The sequence below is a fragment of the Calonectris borealis genome, chromosome W, assembly GCF_964195595.1.
Source record: "Calonectris borealis chromosome W, bCalBor7.hap1.2, whole genome shotgun sequence".
Classification (NCBI taxonomy): Eukaryota; Metazoa; Chordata; class Aves; order Procellariiformes; family Procellariidae; genus Calonectris; species Calonectris borealis.
Genome location: NC_134351.1, coordinates 12,451,969 through 12,475,283, shown reverse-complemented (window position 1 = coordinate 12,475,283; position 23,315 = coordinate 12,451,969). Strand labels below are relative to the sequence as shown.

The window sequence follows — 23,315 nt, the reverse complement described above, 5'->3', positions numbered from 1 at the left end:
ATCAGAAGCAAGAACATTAAGCACATGCCTCTGTCTCGGTTCTTCTAGCACAAAATACCATAATTCATTTTAAACTCCTGATGAAGGCAATCTTAATCCAACAACAGCTCTGACAATGTGTCCAGGCACATACTTCTTTCCATGAACTCAGATGCTCAAGCAAAAACCCCTACCGGAGGTACAAGCTTGACAACCAAGGTCCAACTATTTAAATCACGACAGCAAGACTTGCTAGATATCATCTGTTATCACCCTTCACATATTCATAAAGAGATTTGTATTTTTACTATGATTGAGGTTATGACATTTAGACTTCTCTAATAATGAGACTGCCTGTTCAAAAGAACAGCAAAGAACATACCTTTGTTGATGATGGCGGAGTAGGAAAATTAAGCCAGGCTGGAGCAAAGTCATGCTGCGCCATTTAGGTCCAGTCTCTCCGAATCAATGAAACAAGGCTTCAGCACCTCATGGCAAGTCCCTGTAATTGGAAAAAACAGGAAATGAGTATTTTCAGATGCTTATCTTACAAGAGGATTACACTTGTGGTGTTTTGATCATTATTTCCCTTCTGTTTTCTGGTATTATTTTCTCACACAGATCTGTTTTTAGAATCTAACTAGCCTCATCTCATTTATAGCATCACATCTGTGCTTTTATTACCAAAGCGTCACACTAATCAAATATATCACAAGTATCATGAAAATGCAACTGTAACATTCACTCCTTTATTTCCTCTTATAAATGGGATGAAGCATCTTGCGTAAGGTCTGATCAGAAAGTTGTGGCAAAATTAGCTTGTTGAAATATTTTCTGGTACGATCTAGAATGGATTGCAGGAGCTATTTCATTAGCTTCCTAGAAGAAGCTGATTTTTTCAAATTAGTCCCTAATAGTTAATCTCAGAGGCCATACTAAAGTTCCTTAATAAAAGACTAGATGCTCAGGACCACCACAAGCCCCATATTTTCTCTAGATTTAATGGAAACTGTGTTTACATGTCCAGAAATACTGTCAAAATCCAGTAAAATTCTCTAGTTTGAAAATGGGCAAGAGAAGGTAATGGCTTAAGATAAAACCCAAGAGTACTTTTTCTACCCCATGCTATCTCCACAGGTGGGAAAACATCTCTCAGTAAGCAAGAGAATGCAAGATAATGCAAACTATATTACTTGAAGCTGAACAATAGCACAGAAAGGAAAGAAATGGATGAAACTGCCTGAATTATAAGGGTATGTGAATCATGCTCTGCAGCTAGATACTGTAAAATTGTTAATGACTCAAAAGTATCTTAAGTATGATATACACATGTCCTGGTTTCAGCTGGGATAGTGTCAATTTTCCTCCTACTAGCTGGTATAGTGCTGTGTTTTGGATTTAGTATGAGAAGAATGTTGATAGCAACAACTAAAACATCAATGTCTTAAGTAGTGCGTTTACCCTAGTGTCCTGGTTCCAGCTGGGACAGAGTTAACTTTCTTCCCAGTAGCTTGGGGGGTGTGCTGTGTTTTTCCTTCTGAAAGCCGGCTTTGCAATAAAATGAAGTAAGGTCAAGGGACCTGCACAGGAGATCCAGTTTTTAGGAATAAAATGGCAAGATGGACGTCGTCAGATCCCAATGGATGTGATCAACAAAATAACAGCCATGTCCCCACCACTAAGAAAAAGGAAACGCAAGCTTTCTTAGGCGTTGTGGGTTTTTGGAGAATGCATATTCCAGATTACAGCCTGATTGTAAGCCCTCTCTATCACGTGACCAGGAAGAAGAACGACTTCAAATGGGGCCCTGAGCAACAACAAGCCTTTGAACAAATTAAACAGGAGATAGTTCAGGCAGTAGCCCTTGGGCCAGTCCGGGCAGGACAAGATGTAAAGAATGTGCTCTACACCGCAGCCGGGGAGAATGGTCCTACCTGGAGCCTCTGGCAGAAAGCACCAGGGGAGACTCGAGGTCGACCCTTAGGGTTCTGGAGTCAGGGATACAGAGGATCCGAGGCCCGCTACACTCCAACTGAGAAGGAGATATTGGCAGCATATGAAGGGGTTCAAGCTGCTTCGGAAGTGGTTGGTACTGAAGCACAGCTGCTCCTGGTGTTAATGTTAATCTTAATCAACATTAATCTTCAAAGTGTTGTCATCTTGTGTATAGCCCTCACCCAGAACTGGGTTAAAAGACCAGTTAATAAGAAACCAGAATGATGAAACTAGTGAGTGGGGTTTTGATTGGAGAAGATCAAGATGTATGTGTTTTAATTTAAGAGTACTATGGTGATGGATGGTTTGGTTTGTTGTGGATTCTATGTTGCTCGCTTCTGTAATTTTAAACAATGAAGACTTGTTGCTTAGAAGTTAGGTAACTAACAGGGGTGTGTTTTAGAAGTAGTGATAATTAATTTAGGTATGGAAACTATAAACAGACGTGGTCCAAGCATGGCTCAGGGACAAATCACGACCCTATAAGGTAAAGAGGAAGTAAGTTCATGAAGAGTTCACTACCCTGCCGACCACCAGAGACCACCCGAGACCCCCAAGAAGACCCTAAAGGCTTTAGTGCGCATGTGTTTAAGATGATGCAATATTATAATTAGTTCTCGGAAATGTAATGAATATGTAACAAGGAAATTCAAAATATGTATGAGAAGCATGGATATAAACAGAAAGGTGACTAGACCAGGTGTGCTTGATTTGTGGCAAGTCCACCGAGCACCCAGGCCTGAATAAAACAATATCTCTCCTGAGCGTGTGGAATTGGTTACTTGCACGCCGGGCACGAATCCGCTTTTCGGACAACACTGGCACCCCGACTGCCGGTGCTGGGCTGGATGTTCAAAGGGAGGGTCCCCTCTACACATCATGCAACTGATGCTACGTGGAGTAAGTGGGTCGCACTGATCACACAATGGGCCCGAATAGGAAACCCCAGTCACTCAGGAATCTTGGAGGTGATCACGAACTGGCCAGAAGGCAAAGATTTTGGAATATCCCCAGAGGAGGAAGTGACGCGTGCTGAAGAGGCCCCACCATATAACAAACTACCAGAAAACGAGAAGCAATATGCCCTGTTCACTGATGGGTCCTGTCGCCTTGTGGGAAAACATCGGAGGTGGAAGGCTGCTGTATGGAGTCCTATACGCCAAGTTGCAGAAACTGCTGAAGGAGAAGGTGAATCGAGCCAGTTTGCAGAGGTGAAAGCCATCCATCTGGCCTTGGACATTGCTGAACGAGAAAAATGGCCAGTACTTTATCTCTATACTGACTCATGGATGGTGGCAAATGCCCTGTGGGGGTGGTTGCAGCAGTGGAAGCAGAACAACTGGCAGCGCAGAGGGAAACCCATCTGGGCTGCCGCGTTGTGGCAAGATATTGCTGCCCGGGTAGAGAACCTGGTTGTAAAAGTACGTCACGTAGATGCTGACGTACCCAAGAGTCGGGCCACTGAAGAGCACCAAAACAACCAGCAGGTGGATCAGGCTGCTAAGATTGAAGTGGCTCAGGTGGATCTGGACTGGCAACATAAAGGTGAATTATTGTCCTGGTTCCAGCTGGGACAGGGTTAACTTTCTTCCCAGCAGCTTGGGGGGTGTGCTGTGTTTTGGGTTTGGTGTGAAAGGACCGTTGATGGCCCATTGATGCTTTGGCTGTTGCTGGGTGGTGCTTGCACCGGGAGGGGGGAGCATAGCCGGGGTGGTGGACCCAGCTGGCCAATGGGGTATTCTATACCATGTGACATCGTGCTCAATATAGAAACCAGGTGTGGGGGGGGGCTCGCCCCCCGTTCGTGACACGCGGTTGGTGAGCGGTTGTGTTGTGCATTGCCTGCTTTGTGTATTCCGTTATTGTTGTTGTTCTCTTTGTTATTATTACTGTTCTACTTCGTTTTATTTCAATTATTAAACTGTTTTTATCTCAACCCAGAGGCTTTTCTACTTGTGCCCTCCCGATTCTCTCCCCCATCCCACCGGGGTGGGGGTGATCGAGCGGCTGTGTGGCGTTTATTTTTGCCGGCTGGGGTTAAACCACGATAATTATTTATAGCCCTGTGGGCCCATGACACTTCAGGCCACCAAGGGAGAGATGCAACATATAGATGGGCTCGTGATCGAGGGGTGGACTTGACCATGGACGCTATTGCACAGGTTATCCACGAATGTGAAACATGCGCTGCAATCAAGCAAGCCAAGCGCGTAAAGCCTCTTTGGTATGGAGGACGACGGTTGAAATATAAATATGGGGAGGCCTGGCAGATTGATTATATCACACTCCCACAAACCCACCAAGGCAAGCGCTATGTGCTCACCATGGTGGAAGTAACCACAGGATGGCTGGAAACATATCCTGTGCCCCATGCCACCACCAGGAACACCATCCCGGGCCTTGAAAAACAAGTCCTATGGCGACATGGCACCCCAGAAAGAATTGAGTCAGACAACGGGACTCACTTCCGAAACGCCCTCATAGACACCTGGGCCAAAGAGCATGGCATTGAGTGGGTCTATCACATCCCCTACCATGCACCAGCCTCCGGGAAAATCGAACGATACAACGGGCTGCTAAAGACAACACTGAGGGCAATGGGCGGTGGGACATTCAAGCATTGGGACACACATTTAGCAAAGGCCACCTGGTTAGTCAACACTAGGGGATCTGTCACTCAAGCTGGCCCTGCCCAATCCAAACCCTTATGTACTGTAGAGGGGGATAAAGTCCCTGTCGTGCATATGAGAAATATGCTGGGGAAGACGGTCTGGGTTGCTCCTGCCTCTGGGAAGGGAAAACCCATCCGTGGGATTGCTTTTGCTCAGGGACCTGGGTGCACTTGGTGGGTGATGAGAAAGGATGGGGAAGTCCAGTGTGTACCTCAAGGGGATTTGATTTTGGGTGAAAATAGCCAATGAACTGAATTGTACGATGTTAGTTATTACATAGTACTGTATGTCATCACTTTTATGGTTACCATATGTCATATTAACAGTATTACAGTAAGAATCACCCAGATTAATGAAGAATGAACTCCAATGAAACTGAGCAAGGTGCAACAATGATAGAACCGGACGAGCGCCCAGAACTGGCCTCTGCATGCAAGAGCCCAACACCACACACCATCTCTCCTGCCCTGCAAGACTGTTATGACAGGTGGAACCCAAAGTCATGGACTAAATGAACTCAACGGACGTTTTAGAGGGATGGCCCATGGACTAAGGGAATGATATCTCTGTGTGTGTATATATCAAAAGGCAGGGAAAAGGAGCGGTGACTAATTGGAATGTATGGGAAAATGTGAGACCTGGGCATGATGTAGATGGTATAGAATAAGGGGTGGATATTGTCCTGGTTCCGGCTGGGACAGGGTTAACTTTCTTCCCAGTAGCTTGGGGGGTGTGCTGTGTTTTGGGTTCGGTGTGAAAGGAGCGTTGATGGCCCATTGATGCTTTGGCTGTTGCTGAGTGATGCTTGCACCGGGAGGGGGGAGCACAGCCGGGGTGGTGGACCCAGCTGGCCAATGGGGTATTCTATACCATGTGACATCATGCTCAGTATAAAAACCAGGTGTGGGGGGGGGGGGCTCGCCCCCCGTTGGTGACACGCGGTCGGTGGTCGGTGAGCAGTTGCGTTGTGCATTGCGTGTTTTGTGTATTCTGTTATTGTTGTTGTTCTCATTGTTATTATTACTGTTCTACTTCGTTTTATTTCAATTATTAAACTGTTTTTATCTCAACCCGGGAGCTTTCCTACTTGTGCCCTCCCGATTCTCTCCCCCATCCCACCGGGGAGGGGGGGGTGATCGAGCAGCTGCGTGGAGTTTATTTTTTTTGCTGGCTGGGGTTAAACCACGACACCTAGTCAAGGACTTTTCAGCTTTCCATGCCCTACCAGGTGCACAAGAAGCTGGGAGGGAGCATAGACAGGACAGCTAACCCAAACTGGCCAACGGGGTATGCCATACCATATGACATCATGCTCAGTATATAAAGCTTCCTTCCGAAGAAGGAAGGGGGGACGTTTGGAGTTATGGCGTTTTGTCTTCCCAAGTAACCATTACGCATGATGGAGCCCTGCTTTCCTGGAGATGGCTGAACACCTGCCTGCCGATGGGAAGAAGTGAATGAATTCCTTGTTTTGTTTTGCTTGCATGCGCAGCTTTTGCTTTACTTATTAAACTGTCTTTATCTCCACCCACGAGTTTTCTCACTTTTACCCTTCCGATTCTCTCCCCCTTCCCAGCAGGGGGGAGTGAGCGAGCAGCTGTGTGGTGCTTAGTTGCCGGCTGGGGTTAAACCACGACAACACACTATTAGAAATTCAGCTAGTGAAAACATAATTAATATCCACATGCATTTTACAGGGAGACCCAAATAAATGCATATTCAACATCTCTGCACAACAGAGTGCAGATCTGTTAGTCAGTGAGCACATATGTAGTTCACTTTAATCTAAAACTGCTGTAATTTGAGTAAGTTTTAGGAAGAGCTGTGGAATCTGAACTTGATAACTGATAATTATTGTATTCAGGCCTGAACCGGACTACTGCAGACTTTCAGTGACAGAGGAGAATGTTCCAACTTCTAAAAGGAAGTATAGCAGATTTGTAAGCATTAAACTGCACTACTTAGTTGAGCTGCTGGTTCTTTTTTATGCAGTGAGCTCATACTAAAGTTTTTAGGTACCTCTGATACCAGAGTTAAACTATAAGGTAAGATGCACAAAATCCACTATCATTAAATAGAGACAAGTTTAAAAGTATGTGTCACCCAAATAACTTGTTATAAATTACTCTACTGAAGTCATCCAACACTCTCTTCTAAATTAACTTCAAAAGAAATTCCAGAGAAATTTTCTAAACAATCCAATTATGTCAGACTAGTTAAAAAAAAAAAAAAAATTGAAGGAAGTTCTAGAGTCACAGAACCGTCACAGAAATGGCTTCTCTTTCTAACAGGAACCAAGTTCACTTTTACTGATTAATCATGTTCAGCAATGGTGTAGAAACAGAAAAGGGTATATGTTTACAGATGAACCAATACAAGAGAGATGCTAAATTAAGAAATAGCAAATTAAATGTGAACAGACTACAGCAAGAAAAATATTTTTTTTCTCCTTCCCTCAGATACAGTTCTCATCTCCAAGCAAGAGAATTATGAAATTTTTAGGAAGGACCAAGACAGGTATCGATACTGGAAGATCAGCACAGCAACAACAACAAAATCTTCAGATCAAGGCACTTACAGTCTAAAAAACAAATGGAGAGATTAGGTTTATACCGAATAAGAACATAACAAAGGATCCAAAAACTATTACCAAGTTATTGGTGAATCAGCTATTAGGTATGGGACAACAAAAGCACTAAATGTGATTTCTTAATAAATTAGCCTTACTGTTTTTAGAAAACTAGTCAAGCTTCCTAACACTACTATTTATCCAACTGCCATGAAAAAAGTTTATTCTTAACTTACTAACATCCCTACCTTTTACCTTTGCACATAAATCAAGGGCTGAAGTGAGACTTGGTGATCACCGAGTATCTAAGGATTGGAAAGGTGTTTTTAACCAAACTTTGTCCACAGCTCACTGATACTGGGTGTATATTTCTTCCCACAAAAATTATTCTAGAAGCAGATTCAAGTCTTCCCCATGTTCTCAGTTCTCCAACTAAAAGCTATAAAAAGGTTTTTGATAGTGCTGCTGAGTCAGATGAGTCAATCCCTTTCCTCCAAAACAGTATAGTGAAGTGACAAAGAAAGAAGCCTGGGCCAAAACTACACAATACTCAGAGTGCAAAGTCAGCAGCAGAATATTTGTAAATTTCAGTAAGTCCATAAAAGAAAGTCTTTTAGGCCTAATTCTTCCAGCTAATTTTGATAAAAGAACAACAATAACAAAAGCTTAGATGTATTTTTAGAACCAATTTCATAGGTTTACAGTTAAAGACTACCAGGAAAAGCAACTACTGAAGATACTGATCTCCACACCACTGAAGTAAAGAAAATACTTTCTCTCATCTGATTGTACATATTATTGATCTGGCAATCAGACACAGGAAAATCGAGTATTTCCATTATTAAACCTTATTTACTCACTAACTTCTAAAAGGCACAAATACCTTATCCATAATTAAATTGGGAAACACACAGCAGATCAGGAAAGGACAAATATTAATATCTTTTTTTAAAACTACATTTTAGAGTACACAGCCTACCCAGCTTTAAGTTGACAATACCATGTTTTACCAGGCTTCATACATATTCTTATAGATGCTACCTTTCTGATGTTGCCAACAAGTTTGTCCTAGAATGTATTTTAATATAAAAACATTTTCACTACAAGCATGAGCTCTGTTTTGATGATCTAGCAAATATCCAATGGCTCTAGGACACTCTTCAGTCTTAGGAAGATATTTTTGGTAAATTGAAAATAGATCACAAAGTGAGAATGGGATGTCAGCATGACCACTCTGCTGCCACAGACAGGATTTGCTATGCTTAAACCCTTTGTGATCAGCTTGGTTGCCAAACATCAGTTTGATTGATTCTTCGTTGCTTTCCAACTTAAGTTAGACCAACAACTGAGACTATCACTTTCTTCTGCAACATGTCCCAGTATTGAACTACTCTTACATCACTAGAAAGGTTTCTTCTATAAGGTCTGACTTAAGTTTTTTTTCCTGCTATTCAAGTCCATTACTTCTTAAGCTTTCCCCAGCAATCAGAGACATTTCTGCATTCTGTGTCCCCCAAAGCACTTGCAACCTCTATTCAGATTCATAGTATCTACAAATTTAATAAGCATACACTCCATTTCATGATTGAAGTTATTAATAAAAATACCGAAGAGACTTCTTTAGAAATTCGCTTGATACATCCTTCCAGCTTGACATCAAACAAGAGCTGCCTTTACAAAGGCTGAGAAGCCACTAAGGCAAATAGGTAACATTGAGCAACAATTTAGAAAAACACTTCTGCCTTTCAGAAACACGGGACTGTCCTACTTTTAAATAAATTAAAAAAAAACCAAAAAAACCCAAAACATTTAAAGTATTTGAATAGAATGAAATTAAATAATATGCACCCATACAAGCATTTACAGGAATTTGCTTTAATTATACTGACAGACCACGAAGAACTCATTTGTCTGCTAGCAAGCCTTCTCTTACATACACACACCATACAACAGATCAACCACTGTTCATTAACACTGATAAAACAGCTGTTGTACTCCCAGCATTAATACAGCTATCAGAAGTAAGCTTATTGAGGTAAGCTCCACAGATCTGAACACTATTCCACTGCTTTCAGAAACTCTCTTGGTAACAAAAGATCAGGCCCAAAATTCATCATTGAATGATGAATTCATCAGTCCCTGGTAGCACAAACTCAAAATATACCTGCCATTCTCTAACAAAAGTATCATAAAAGCTAACTTGGTTCAGGTTGTCTATTACTGAAGCAGAGCTGCACAATTCTAGAAAGGCAAGAAAAAGATACTGAAATACTGTTATCCTCATACTATTAACACTCAAATGCATTTCAGTTTCTTTAATCAGACTGGTCAAAATATTCAGTCTAATCTCAGCAATAGTCTCTGGTGTCTGATTCAAGGACTGCGTAGTGACTTCAGAAAAGAAAGTCTTCCATAGCCCATAAATTTAGATAAAATTTATCTTTTGCTGTGTTGTGGATAGCAGAATAGTTTACAGCAAAGGAAAAAAAAAAAACTGTTCTTAAATTTTACTTCTTGTGGGGCATATCTGAGTGAAGTCTGTAAAGCGTTTTGTTTCAGGTAACATGCAACAATTATTCCAATATTCAATTACATAAAATTTAAGTCTATAGTTTTGTGAAGTATGATCTTCAATAATAAGGCAGTGAACGCCAAGGAATAATGAACAGCTGGTTCCAAATGATGTACAGTAAAGAGATTTGTCATAAATATAACTCAGTCACCCACTTCGAGCTACATGAACAGCTGAAATAAGAACACTGCACCAAGTATGCTTAACCAACATCCAAAAAGGTTGGGCTGGGGTTTTTTTTTATGGTTGAGTCAATAAGGTCCTTTTGTGACAAGAAGTATTTTTTCACCAGTTTTAAAGCAGCTGGAAACACTCACTTTTTAAACAAACTTATTTGTCTCATCCAAAGAGCATTCAGGAAAATTTAATATATTGCCTCTGTTTTAGAAAAAGAAGTAACATGCTGAGAAAAAGGGAAGCAGAAAGCCACTGCATGAATCAGAAGTCAAGACTTCTGCAAAAAGGCTAAGAAAAAACAGCTAGAGTCAACTCCCAAAACTCTGCAAAAAACAACAAAAAAGATGGAACTGAAATAACTATTATTAGTTTAGCTTGTGCTTACCAAATTAAATGAAGAAATCAAATCTTAAACAGTATAGTCAATTTTCCCTGCACTACTACATTTTTTAAATCATCACAGAAAAAGATACAAGTAAAATCACACTTAGAATAACAGCACAGAAATTTAAAATTTTACTTAGTGCAATAATGAACTATTTCAGTGATCAGGGACAAGAAAAGTCTAAGAAAACTACTTGGCTTGCTTTGCCTCACAAAATTAGGACCCAAGATGTATTTAAACAGTGGTTATAAACATCTGAAGGAGTAAATTCCACCAAGAAAAGAGATGTCTTAAACCAAAACACTATAAGAATCACAAGAAGATACCAGTCATAATAGATTTAAGCCGGACACACAGTTTTGAAGATCAGAAGAACAAAATTCTGGAACAACTTTAAGACTTAACACAAATATTTGAACCTGTCAATTCCTATTATGCTTATAAGTCAGAAACTAATAATTGTAACTAAGGAGTTTAACATGTAACACAATACATGTACACAGAGATAACATTGTAATAATTAATCCAGTTTTTCCCATCTTAGGTGGTAACCATATGAGAATACCATTCCCCCAGCAAGTTTTTCTTCCCCTCTCCCCTGCTACTTTAAAAATCGATGCAGTGTTTAAAAACCAAAGTTTTTAAACGTGAAGACCATGCACTACAACCAACATAAATCAAATATTTTTTTTTTTGCAATAACACAGATAAAATTCAACATGGTACAAAAGCAGAAAACACCCTGTATTCATGAACTTTCAGATTAATTTACTTTCAGATTACTTTAGCAAAGTGCTTCTTCAAGCTTCATCTTATATTACAATTTTCACATTATCTGCAGCCTTTAATTCACTATTACTGGGAAAAAATATGCAACAGCCAAAATGACTAACATTTAAGTTTTGTTTGCAAGCTAAAAACCTCCATGCAGTTAGCACATAAAACAGGGGCATAAAATACATAGATCAAGGAGATCCAATTGAACAAACTATCCGAAACAGTGTTATGGAATACATCTCAAGTTTAACAAATACAATTTCTCACGTTTTAATAAAATTTGTGTAGTTTCTTGCAGTAAAAGTATATTTTTTTAAAAATCTTTTTTCCCCCTATGTTTACTAGGAGGAAAAAAAAACATAGGATGTTTACTCATTCTCATACCATTTGTCCTAAATTAGGGACTCCTGGCACCACAACTATGTCAGTTACAGATTTCACCCTCCTCCACTCCTGAATAATTTCACCAAATAGGCAGACTGACAATATGTGGCAGTAGTTTCTAACCACTAGTGAAGCGTGAGAAAGAGCATTATAGGCTAAGCATACTGCAGAATCCTAGCAAACATCCATTAGTCCAGCTCATATCTCTGCGTAGCACATAAAAAAATGGGAATACAGTACAGGCACATACCAGACTCATTACAGACAGGGTAACTGTAGAGTCACTACAGACAGAATTGGGTGCATTTATTAACTCACTTAGCTGCAGTGCTAAACCAGGAAGCAGTTGTGCTGGCAAAAGCCATGGAGCAAAAAGATAAGGCAAGTAGACAGACCTAGACTTTTTTGTTTCCATGCCAGGCATCTATAAAATGCTGGAAACAATTAGAACTGACAAAGCTTTAAAACAAAACAAACAAACAAAAAGCCCAAGTCTCCAACTCAAACACTGGAACCTTTATGATCTAACCTGACTTCCTTCATATACTAGAAATTCATATAGTGTCTCCTGCACTGCTCCTGCTAACACAGTGGAACAATAGTAATTTCCTTTACAAATGTCTCCAACCTGGCCTTAAACATATCATCAAGAAAACAAAGGATACTGAGGTCTGGAACAAACTGGTTACACACAAATTAATTTAAGTGATCACTCCTGCTCCATTATAAAGATGACCCTTTATCCAGAATTTCTTCTAGCTTCACTTCCATTCATCAGATCTGTCTAGTGTCAGAAATCCTCTCTCTCTATTTGTCTACTCACACAACACTAAAAATAGCCAAACAGCATTTCTGGAAGGGTGTAATACTCTTCGGGAGTTGGAAAAGTGACTCTCATGAGAATTCCTCTCAAGGGAATCTCTGCACTGGCTGCATAATTGGATGTGAGAGCCCGGGGGGGAATGATCTGGGATATTTCAGGGACAAGAGAGCAGAGGAAGCAGTTGTAGTCGAAGCATTCTGAATTTCAGTTCCATGTTTTGTTTTCTATAAACAGGTTGATACCAATTACAAAGGAACAGTGAAGAGAGATGATTCTTTGGTTGAAATGATGCAGATAGGTTAGGAATGCTTTATGAATAGATAGGCCGGACATTCAGTAGATAAAAAGGCCTTGAAACTTCGTATTCTGCATAAAATAGATGAGGAAGCTAACCTTGTATCTTGAGTAGAATAGATAAGGGGGTTGTGCCAGCCTAAGCTAGTTCGTGCTAATGAGAATTGTGCTAATTAAGTCAAGGGTTAAAACTGAGCATGCATAAAGGCTGAGTTCAACTAAAGGACACTGTGAGGAAGACTATCGACGACCACCAGAGGACCCTGAAAGACCACCAATGAACACAAGGGCGCATGCGTCAAAGACTTTTGCATATGTTAATGAATTCCGGGAAATAACATTAATATTTAGATTATTTCTCAGAAGTGTAATGAATATGTATATTCTAATTGTATATAACTTCTATGGTTGAGTGATTTGGGGCGCACACTAGGTGGAGCGATCCCCTGTGCCCCCGGCACCGCATTAAAGAATGCCTGCTTTCTAAAACTCCAAAAACGAGTCTTAGAGAGTTCTTATTTTGCCGACTTACGGTAACAAGGTCAAATAAGAAAAAATGAGCCTGATTATTAAAGTACAGATTCCTGAAAAGACTGTGGCATATAAGGTAATATGCACTCACATTTAACTGCTGTGATTTTTTGAGACTATTTTCATTTTTGTTTTCAATGGTTTAAGTAGCTCTAAGTAGAGGAAATGCATTTAGTATCACATTTTTAATATATTTAACTATAAACACTATAACAATTTTGTGACTCATAAGAATCAAGCGTAAAAACATGTAATCCTACCTTTTATTTTCCCACATCCACACCCATTACAGATTATAGGAGGAATGTCTCAACAACACAACTCTTCAATTTATCACAGACAGGGTTATGAACTTTAAGCATCATCTTGTAATGAAACATTGCTACCTTGTAACATCCTTTTGAAGGCATACTGTCTACTCTTGTCTCAACAGTCTGTAGTCCTATCAACAGCATTAACAAATACAAAGTCTCCCTCATCATTTTCACCTTCACATAATTTTACATGAGAAAAATATGATTTTGATGGCTTACTAATTCTAAATCTGGAAAGTATATTCTGAAAAATTAAAATATAACATCCTTAGAGTGTTCTGAAAGACTGAGAATCAACTCGTACTTCCTTAGAAGATCAAAAAGAATATCAGCCTCTCCCCATAGGAAAGATGCTCCAGTCCCTTAATCAACTTTGTGGCCCTTTGCTGGACTCACTCCACTAAGTCCGTATCTTTCTTGTACCAGGGAGCCTATAACTGGACACAGCACTCAACGTGTGGCTTCACCAGTGCTAAGTAGAGAAGGATGAACTCCCCTCGACCTGCTGGCAACACTCTTCCTAATGTAGCCCAGGGTGCCGTTGGCCACCTTTGTTGTGAGGATGCATTGCTGGCTCATGGTCAGCTTGTTGTCCAACAGGACCCCCAGGTCCTTCTCTGCAGAGCTGCTTACCAGCTGGTCAGCCCCCAGCATGTAATGGCATATGCGGCTACTACTCCCCAGATGGAGGACTTTGCATTTTCCCCTTTGCTGAACTTCATGAGGATCTTCTGTCCAATTCTCTAGCCCGTCCAGGTTCCTCTGAATGGCAGCACAAACATCTAGTGTATCAGCCACTCCTCCCCATTTTGTATTATCTGCAAACTTGCCAAGGGTAAACTCTGCCCCATCGTCCAGGTCATTAATGAAGATGTCAAACAGTACTGGCTCCGGTATTGAACCCTGGGGGTACAACACTAATGACTTCCTTCAAATGGCCTTTGTGCCACTGATCACAACCCTGATGGGCTGGGCCTGGCCATTCAGCCAGTTTTTGATACACCTCATTGTTCACTTCTCTAACACATACTTGTCAGCTTCTCTATGAGAATGTCATGGAAGACAGTGTCAAAAGCCTTACTGAAGTCAAGATAAACAACATCCATTGCTCCCTTCATCTACCAAACTAGGTCACCTCATTGTAGAGGGCTACTAGCTTGGTTAAGCATGATATCCCCTTCATAAAGCCATGCTGACTGCTCCCACTCACCTTCTTGTCCTTCATGTGTTTGGAAATGGTTTCCAGGATTACCACCTTCCCATGGACTGAAGTGAGGCTGACCAACCTGTAGTTCCCTGGAACCTCCTTCTTACCCTTCTTGATGACAGGATTGACATTTGCTCTCTTCTAGTACTCAAGAGCCTCTCCCAATCACCATGACCTCCCAAAGATAATCAAGAATGGCCTTGCAATGACATCAGCCAGCTCCCTCTGCACTCATGGGTGCATCCTGTCAGGCCCCATGGACTTATGTATCTCTTATTTAAGTGTTCCCTAACCTGATCCTCTTCCACCGAGGGTGGAGAAAAAAAGCACAGCAGAACTTTAAGATGACAAGGACATGAGATCAGAGACCATCCCCACCCAATTTTAAGGGCATGTTGTTTAACTTGTCTAACCAGTATTTAGCTGGCAGAGGAAAGACAGTCCCATTGGTATTGAACAGATCCAACTTCAGGAAGGTCTCTTCAGCATACAAAATAAAAATATTCCCCTAGCCCAGAAAGCTGTCTTCAATATTTAAGACAGATTTCATTATTGTTGGCAAGATACATTTGATAACACTATTTGTCTGAACTACCTACAGTAATTTGTCTAACAAATATTAAAATAATGCTAAAAATTAGGAAAAAAAAAATATCCCTGTCAGCTGAACCCATCTCACCAGAAACTAGAGACAAGGAAAAATAGTTCTGCATTATCAGCTTCTATACTTCTCACACTCTGTGAATAGCCTAAATTATTTTACAGGAAGCAGTTTCTGTGACACTAGGTATTTCAGAGATTGTTAGAAGAAGATTAAAATAAAAGGCAATATAAACCCAAAAAGGTAGGATTACTTGAAGCTTGTGAGTGGAGTAGTAAAGTTATTAACAGAAAAAAAAATTAAGGAAGCTTCAAGACATGAATTCCCAAAGTTAGAAAGGAGATACAAATTCAAATTTCTTGATGCTCTCTGAAGACCAGTTTAGAACTTCAGTCTGTTGATTTACATAGAGAAATCCATGAACAGAATAAATGTTAAAAGCACATGGATATATGCACATACATAGTTTTCAGAAAATCTAAAATTAACATGTATGCATATCTAAGTGGCACATACCCTATGATCTTTTACCTAATGCCTCACAGATTATTATTAGCATAAGTACAGCACACCACAAACTGCATGTGGAACCTTAACTCCACCCCTTAGCTACACACTTGTTTGATAATCCACCCTCACCTTGTCATCATATTTTTTAGTATAAAATTTATAAACGGGGTAAAAGAAGGTTGTAAGCCATCAGAATTAAAATATAATATAGTGTTGTTATGACAGTGGAAAAATAAAAGGTTATATATTACTCAGTGTCTCAAGTCTGTTGCTACTGCTGCTGCTTTGCTTCCTTGGTAATGAGCTACAGCAAGTGTATCACATCCTTATTAAGTCAGGAAGACAAACCAAGCGTATATGAATTTCAGAGGGGCCCAATAAGCAAGTCTGTATGACATCTTAGAAAAGAGCAGCCATCTACAAGAAGGGAAGGGAGGCACACAATTTTCTATGAGGGAATTAAAACTGAATGTTCACTATCAGAGATAAGCCAAATACCAACTGTACTGCATTTCACGACAACAAAAAGAGAAAGCTATTTGCCAAGGTCAATATTTTTTTTTCCTGAAGAAGCATCATCAGCAGGCAAAGTTCTCACTAAAACAGAGCAACTCTGGAATAACGGAGCTACAGAATAAATTGACCCTTCAGTTCTCCCATCTTGGGCCAGCTTCAAAGGTTTACTTCACCTATTTAGCATCAGCCATAGAACTACAAAGTTTTGCTCTGAATTAGGCAAAGAAACTATATGCTCAAATCCTAACCATCAGACTACACAGTCTCTCTTCTTCATAAACAGAAATGTTCAGGATTTTTCTCAACCAAGCAGGCCATTACAATAACCTACTCCAAAAGTTTTTTCCTTCTGCCACAAAAAAACACATTTTCTTTTAAACTGAAAATTTCTTGTGATAAAATATCCTTCCCTGTTATCTCTAGTCAAGAGTAGTGCTAATTTGAAGTTAAGTTGGTAAGTGTAAGCTTTAAACAATACTTTTGTTTAAACCCTATACATCTCAATTTTTATTCCCCTTCAAAAACACAGCTTATTAGAGATCTTCCTTACTCTGTCATTCATTTAGTTTGAACAAAGCAAAACAAGCTAATTTCAAGTTGTTCTTTTGCTATCCAAAATTTGTATGTTAATAAAAGAGAAAAGAATATTCAAACCCTAACACAAGCTTTACAGAGTTTTTAAAAATGGAAACATTTCTACTGATCACAAATTGCTGCAAAAGCGTGACAACTACTTGAACTAAAGATTATTTATTTCCCTTATTTTCTCTCTATGTAAATGCACAGCCACAACAAAAGAATAAGCTTCAATCTTTACAACCAACCTTTTAACACTTTGAAAGGAAAATGTGCGCGTCATCCCCCCCACTACATTCCAATGTAGAAGAGGGTTTACAGACATATGATAATTTACAAACAAGGTTAAGTTTGGATATAGTAATTCTCTCAAGTTCTTTGGTTCTCTAAAATTTATTGTCAGAGACTCACACCTCCAATAAAAGGAAAGGGAGTTGAACCTTTAAAGGTCTTCTCTCCCACTGGTTCAACAGACATTAAAAAGTTCCGAACAATTCAGCTGAAGCCTCTTCTTTCTCAACTGTGCTACTGCAGAGCAAGTAAAATCTCTAGTTTTAGTCTCACTGTCCCCACCATCCAATACAGAACTGTTCTGATGAGTATTCTAACAGTGGACAATGAGGAAGAATAAAAGAAAATATCCATTCATTTTTTTAATTTACCTTCTTGCCTCATCTTTTTAAAAAAAAAAAAAAGTATGAGCGCTAAGGCTTCCTGCAGAACACTGAGGATGGGACAAAGTCCTCTGTCAAATTTGAACACCTCCAAAAGTCTTATGACATGCCAGGGTATGAGAAGTGTATGGAATCAAACTGTAACAGTCAATTTTTTAACCATAGAAAAACAACATATTCTCTAGTACAGACACAGCCCTAAAACCTAGCTTTACAGTGACTTAGCAAAAACAAACAAAAACACCTAAGAAAAACCCACCTTCATTTCTACTTAGGGCTCAAGTTCCTTATGTGAGGATGAATCAACTAAAGCGCACTCACTATCTTTGTTTTGCATAAGGATCTAGAACGTCAGCAGACTTGGTGGGACACTAGTGTTCTAAAAATCCCAACCACTGTTCCTTATCGTATGGCCCCCTGTCTGTATATAGATATGGTTCACAAGCAACAGGGTTTACATCACTTCTGTGAATCAAATATTATTGTCACAAAAATCAAAACATCTTTTAGGAAATGTTTTAGAAAGAGCCAAAGTTAACAAGAGAGCTTAGAATACCTTGATCATCACTTTTATCCAAAAAAGTTTTTCCTTCTTGCACTGTACCAAAATGTAAATTAAAAAAGCTAACTATTTTGTAACACAGAATAACTTCATATTTGAAGGTAAACTACAACCAGGTTCCTTCTGCTTGAAATCCTACACTTGCAGTACCATTTAGCAGAAAGCTGGATAAACACTAATCTCTTGTCCTCTGCAAGGTTCAAAGTCCAAAAGCTGAAGTGTTAGTACACTAACATCACCACCCAGTTCAGCATACATTATGTAACAAAATCACCGGGAATGCTTTTGCGCTTTAGAGTCTTCACAAGGATCTGAAGAAAAAGCAGTTGAAAAAGGTGGCAGTTTTAAAATATCCTGAGCATATGAAGCAGAAAAACAATTCTATATAATTTCAGCTGTTTCCCAGACTATGTTTACCCAAAATATGAAAGGAGATGATTGTGGAAGAGTTGACAGCACCACATAGGGCATTATCATCAGTCACTGTGTAATACTACTACTCAAAACCACACAGTAACAAAAAAAAAAAAAAAAAAGCATGCCAAGTCTCATTCAAGTTCGTTTATAATAAGGTCTGCAAGTAGTTCTCCTTGCAGGACAGAATTTACTCCCAGTACTAAAAAATAAAGAACTAAGAGCAACTTCCCCAGAAGTTATTGATGAACTATCACTGTCAAACTGTTTTATCCATACATTTTAAACAGAAGAATCTCGCTAGAATGGAGAAAAAAAAAGAGCTTAAAGTACATTAGCTTGTGAAGTACTAACAAAGTTAAATATCTACACAATTTCCCTATATCGTTTTACAGATTTAATTCCACTTAAGCTTTGCTGCAAGTTTAAACTCTGCTTAGTCTTAAAAGCTTCCACCAGCAGTTTTTTCACACAGCAGAGCAGCTTACACCATTCAAGACAATTTCTCAATACGAATGTACCCATTTTAGGATTCTACCAGAATAAACGCATCAGTAAAAGAGCCAAGCTGCTGACAGTTATTCCAGTACAAAAGCTATGTTTACATCAAGGCTTAAAGTATAAGCTCTCCAGAGCAAGAACCTTATCTTCATAGTTGTCTGCAAACCACTTAACAGACTGTCAGCATTATACAAATAAAAACCTAAAGAAAGAATTCAAGTGGACCAGCATGCTAGGCATTTTCTCCTCAATGGTCCTCACCCAAGTATGAATTTTGCTTACAGTACAAGGGCACAGCTGTAAAACATGCCTGAATCTGTGTCAAATACATATGCATACAAATAAGAACAACTGCACTTCCCAAGTGCAAACACGGTGAAAAGAAAAAAAGAAACATCCAGAAGAGAAAGAATCCAGATAAAGATGTCACCCAAAATAGTAAGTGGAGGGAATGCAGTTCCTTGATTTCAGTGAGAACCTCTTGTCAAGAGGTAAAAGTGTCTCATAGCACTGAAAGTTAATAGCTTGAAAAAAGACAGACATCACTTTTCCTATGATTTAAGAAGCAAGTACTTGTATTACTATGTTGAAATAGAAGTTAAAATAACAAAACAGCAAAGCCATTCAAAGAAAGCAAAATACTGAAGCTAGATCAACTTTTAGATACTGACAAGACAACACACAGAACAGAACTACTTCAGTGAGCCTAAGAATTTAAAATACTTATTTAGGTGCAAGTCTTTCATTTATGGTCAAAATAACAAGTTGGGGGGGGGAAACAAAAAACACTGTAGTAATCTTTAGACACAGTTTCACATGCTTAAAATTACTTTTCTACAAGGCTTTAACACAAGCCATCTTCCCAAACATCTTTGCAGTGTCCTTAGAAAAAAACATTTTTTTCATTAGCTCACTATTACTAATACTTCAGTATTGCAGAAGCTCTGAAAAATTTTGGAAAAGGTCACAACTAAGGTAAATGTGTCACCTTTACCAGACACTCGGTTTACAGTCTACCCAATAATGCTTTAATTATTTAAAAATTTATGAATAATCAAGGTGGGGTAGGGGGGAGAGAACTTGGTAAAATTACCACTGACTTTTGAATTAAGTTGTTCTATCCATCTTAATTTTCTGAGGCAGTAGTAATTCAGCTGAAAGCAAACCTACAAAAAAATATATTGTAAATATATTAATTTCAACATTTAAACTATATCTATCTTCAGAAACATTTAACCACTACAGGGGGAAGGGGGCAGCAATACATCTAACAATAACACGTACAATTGGTTAGTTCACCACTATATTTTGTTTTGAATCCTTCCAAAAAGGTAGGGGGGGTTTGTTATAGTATACTTTCAAACCAATCAGACTCATTCATTCCCATTACAGAATAGGAAATTACTCTGAACCCAACCTTAAAATATCAACACATTAAAAAGCCAGTTTGCATTGGCAGTAAATTAATTTTGGTAATAAATATCTGGCTTCCATAAGTGACAAAGAACAGTGGAAGGAAATAAAAAAAAAACACCAATGCTACATTATCAGTACCTTCATGCTGCAAAAATGTCTAATGCAAATGGAAAGACTGAGATGCGCAAGCCATCCAGCAGACTTGTTCAATAAGTATAACAGCTCATTGTTGAGATTACAATATTAACATGAAGGATAAGTTACCTACAGATTCAGTCTAGATGTACACATTTTTTAATCTCCCAGAAAAATCACACTCATACTCACAAATGTAGTAGTACATGTATTCTTCAAATTCTTAAAAATATTCCATTAATTATTAAAAATTGCAAGTAAAAATTAGATTCTGCAAGCTCATTTCAACATTCTCAAAAAAAAAACCAACATCCTCTAGGCAGTAAATGTTACTGGTTTAACCATTCTACTGATAAAACGTTTATTCAAGTGTAAATTGATTTATGAACACTACAACACTTACCTAATTCAAGAGGACTGCACAAGGTGTTAGTACTGCGTGACTTATATTTTCCAGTTTGTTTTCCTTGAGATAATATCCAGAGTTCTTAGCAATACTACATTCGTAGCTGTTTGACATAGATTTGACCTCACAGAAATCGGCTACCCATCCTTCTTGCTTACAGATTCTGCAAGGCTATTTCCAAAATTTGCCAAGTCTCTGCCTTAAGGAGCTCTTTTTTTTTTCCTCTGACAGCTTCTTCTCTTGTCTATTCCATGTACATTTCACTATAAGAAGCATCAGCTACAGGTGAAATAAATACACTTTTTACACCACAAACTGTGAAGCCAAAAATCCAAATTTCACATCTGAACTGAGGAACATTTCCTAGCTTCGGGTAACAGAGACATTTGTAAACAGCAGCTATCTGGATACCACCACACTGCTTATTGGCAACAACATTTTTCAACAAAAATATTAAATAAAAGAAAAAATCATAAACAAATTTATATTAGACACTTCATTTAGAAAATAGGTCTCACTGCAAAATGACAGAGGGCTATATCAGAAAATCTAAAAAATAAAATAAGGGTAAAAATATCTGCCATGAAACTTTTCAGCGACGTCTACACAGTGACTCAGGCTGCATTTATCCTGGAGCCAGTTAACAAAACTGGTTATGCCTATGACTCAGACAGAACGTTGCTTGGAAGAAAAAAGTAACTAAAAGCAAAACAGCACTTTATCTTGGCAGCCGAAGTATTCAGAACTTGATAAATTTAGCCGTGTATCCATGCCACATGGACAACAGCGTCCAAGGGTGAGGTGCTCTGCACTGCTAAAAAGAAAAAGCTCATGACTTCAAACTTCCAATTCACTTCTCAGATGCCTAATGATCATTTCGGAAGCCTTTTCAGGAGGAAGCACTTGGACAAATAATCCCAGATCAGTGTCCGATATTTCTCTCCTTTCACAAGAAGCAACCGGTGCAGGACGGTTTCCCCCTTTTTTCCTCCCTACCAGCTGAAGCAAAAGGCTCCAAATATCCAGACTCTCTTTGCAACCCAAATTGCCTACGGGAAAAAGAACCAGAACAATCAGTTTTCCCTTTTGAAATCTGAATTGGCGTTAGACAAGTACATAAATCTGAATCTTAAAAAGCAAACATACGTGCAATCAGGCAGCCAAACCCGACTACAGAAGCCTCAGTTAAACATTCGCTCACATCCTGGAGAAAGCAGCAGGCATATTTATCGGAGAACGCAGCCTATCAGTGAAAACGTTTTCCTGTCTCTGATTTCCGAAAATAAAAAAAAATCGGAAAGAGGCATTTCTCATTTTATTGGGGAGGAAGGCGCTGACCTGGGCCAGGGACACCGAGCTTAAGCACAGAACAAGCCCAGGGGAGCAGCGGGAGACGCCTGGGGAACCCCCCAGCGCGGCCCTAGGGGAAGCCTCACCACTTCGGAGTTGCCTGCCTATGAAGTGCGAGGACAGGCCCCCAGCTCCCCGGCCCCAGCCGGGCCTTTTGTTGCGGCGCCGCGGCGGGCCCCGGGAAAGGCTCCGCCGGCCCGCGCTGGGCGCTCGCCCTGACTTCCAGGGGGGCCGCGGCACGTGCTCAGGCACTCACCGGCCGCGCCACCCCCGCGCAGCAGCCGCCGCGCTGGGGGCAGCTCCCCTCGCCCTCCCCGAGGGCGGGCCTCGCCCCGCGGCGGGGGAAGCCCCTCCGCGCCTCCGGCCCGCCACCACCAGGCCACTCCTAGCGGGAGCTGCCCCCTCCCGCCCCCCAAGAACCGTGGGAGCCCCGGACGCGAGAGCGCACACACACACACACACGCGCGCACGCGCGCGCGCGCGCACACACACGCGCACACACACGCGCACACACACACACACCCCGTTCGCCTCACTCCCAAAATGGCGCCGCTCCGAGCCGCAATCCTCTGCGCGCCCAAGCCTCGCAAGATCGACCACACGACCCCGCGGGCGTCCGGGGCGGAGCTTCCCGGCCGCCACCGAGGGTGTGACCCCGCTCTGCTGGCGGGAGCCCCCCTGCCGTGACGTCACGGGAACAATCCGGAACGTTCCGCGCGAGGTGGCGGGGGAATCCCCAGCGCGCGCCCCGCCCTGCCCCGCCCGCGGGAGTCCCCAGCGCCGCCGTAATTAACCGTGCGGCGGCACAGCTCTACAGCGTCATTCTTACCGGCACTAACAGCTGCTCGGGAGAGCGGCCTGAGGAGAAGGCGGGTACTCAGGAGGCAACAGCAGCCCCGGCTGGCGGTACGAGCCACTGCAGCCTGGGCTGAGCGCTGTAGCGCCGAAACGGGTCACCGAAACCGAGACGTGGGC

The 23,315-nt window shown here is 40.6% G+C and overlaps 1 protein-coding gene across 4 annotated transcripts in view; it reads right to left on the bottom strand.

Moving 5' to 3' along the window:
* The window catches only part of LOC142074696 (vasculin-like), a 66,140-nt gene extending 43,111 nt beyond the window's left edge, over positions 1-23,029 (bottom strand). For 2 of the 4 annotated variants that reach the window (XM_075135491.1, XM_075135489.1), the window contains exons 1-4: positions 22,877-23,029; positions 20,988-22,039; positions 20,134-20,199; positions 362-481 (exon numbers count right to left, since the gene is read on the bottom strand). In XM_075135491.1, the coding sequence (XP_074991592.1) occupies positions 362-424 (63 nt within the window). In that variant the 5' untranslated portion in view covers positions 425-481; positions 20,134-20,199; positions 20,988-22,039; positions 22,877-23,029. Of the gene's footprint in view, positions 1-361; positions 482-20,133; positions 20,200-20,987; positions 22,040-22,136; positions 22,448-22,876 lie in introns of those variants that run through there. The other 2 variants (XM_075135486.1, XM_075135487.1) reach the window with 2 other exon arrangements.
* Positions 23,030-23,315: the final 286 nt, after the last annotated feature.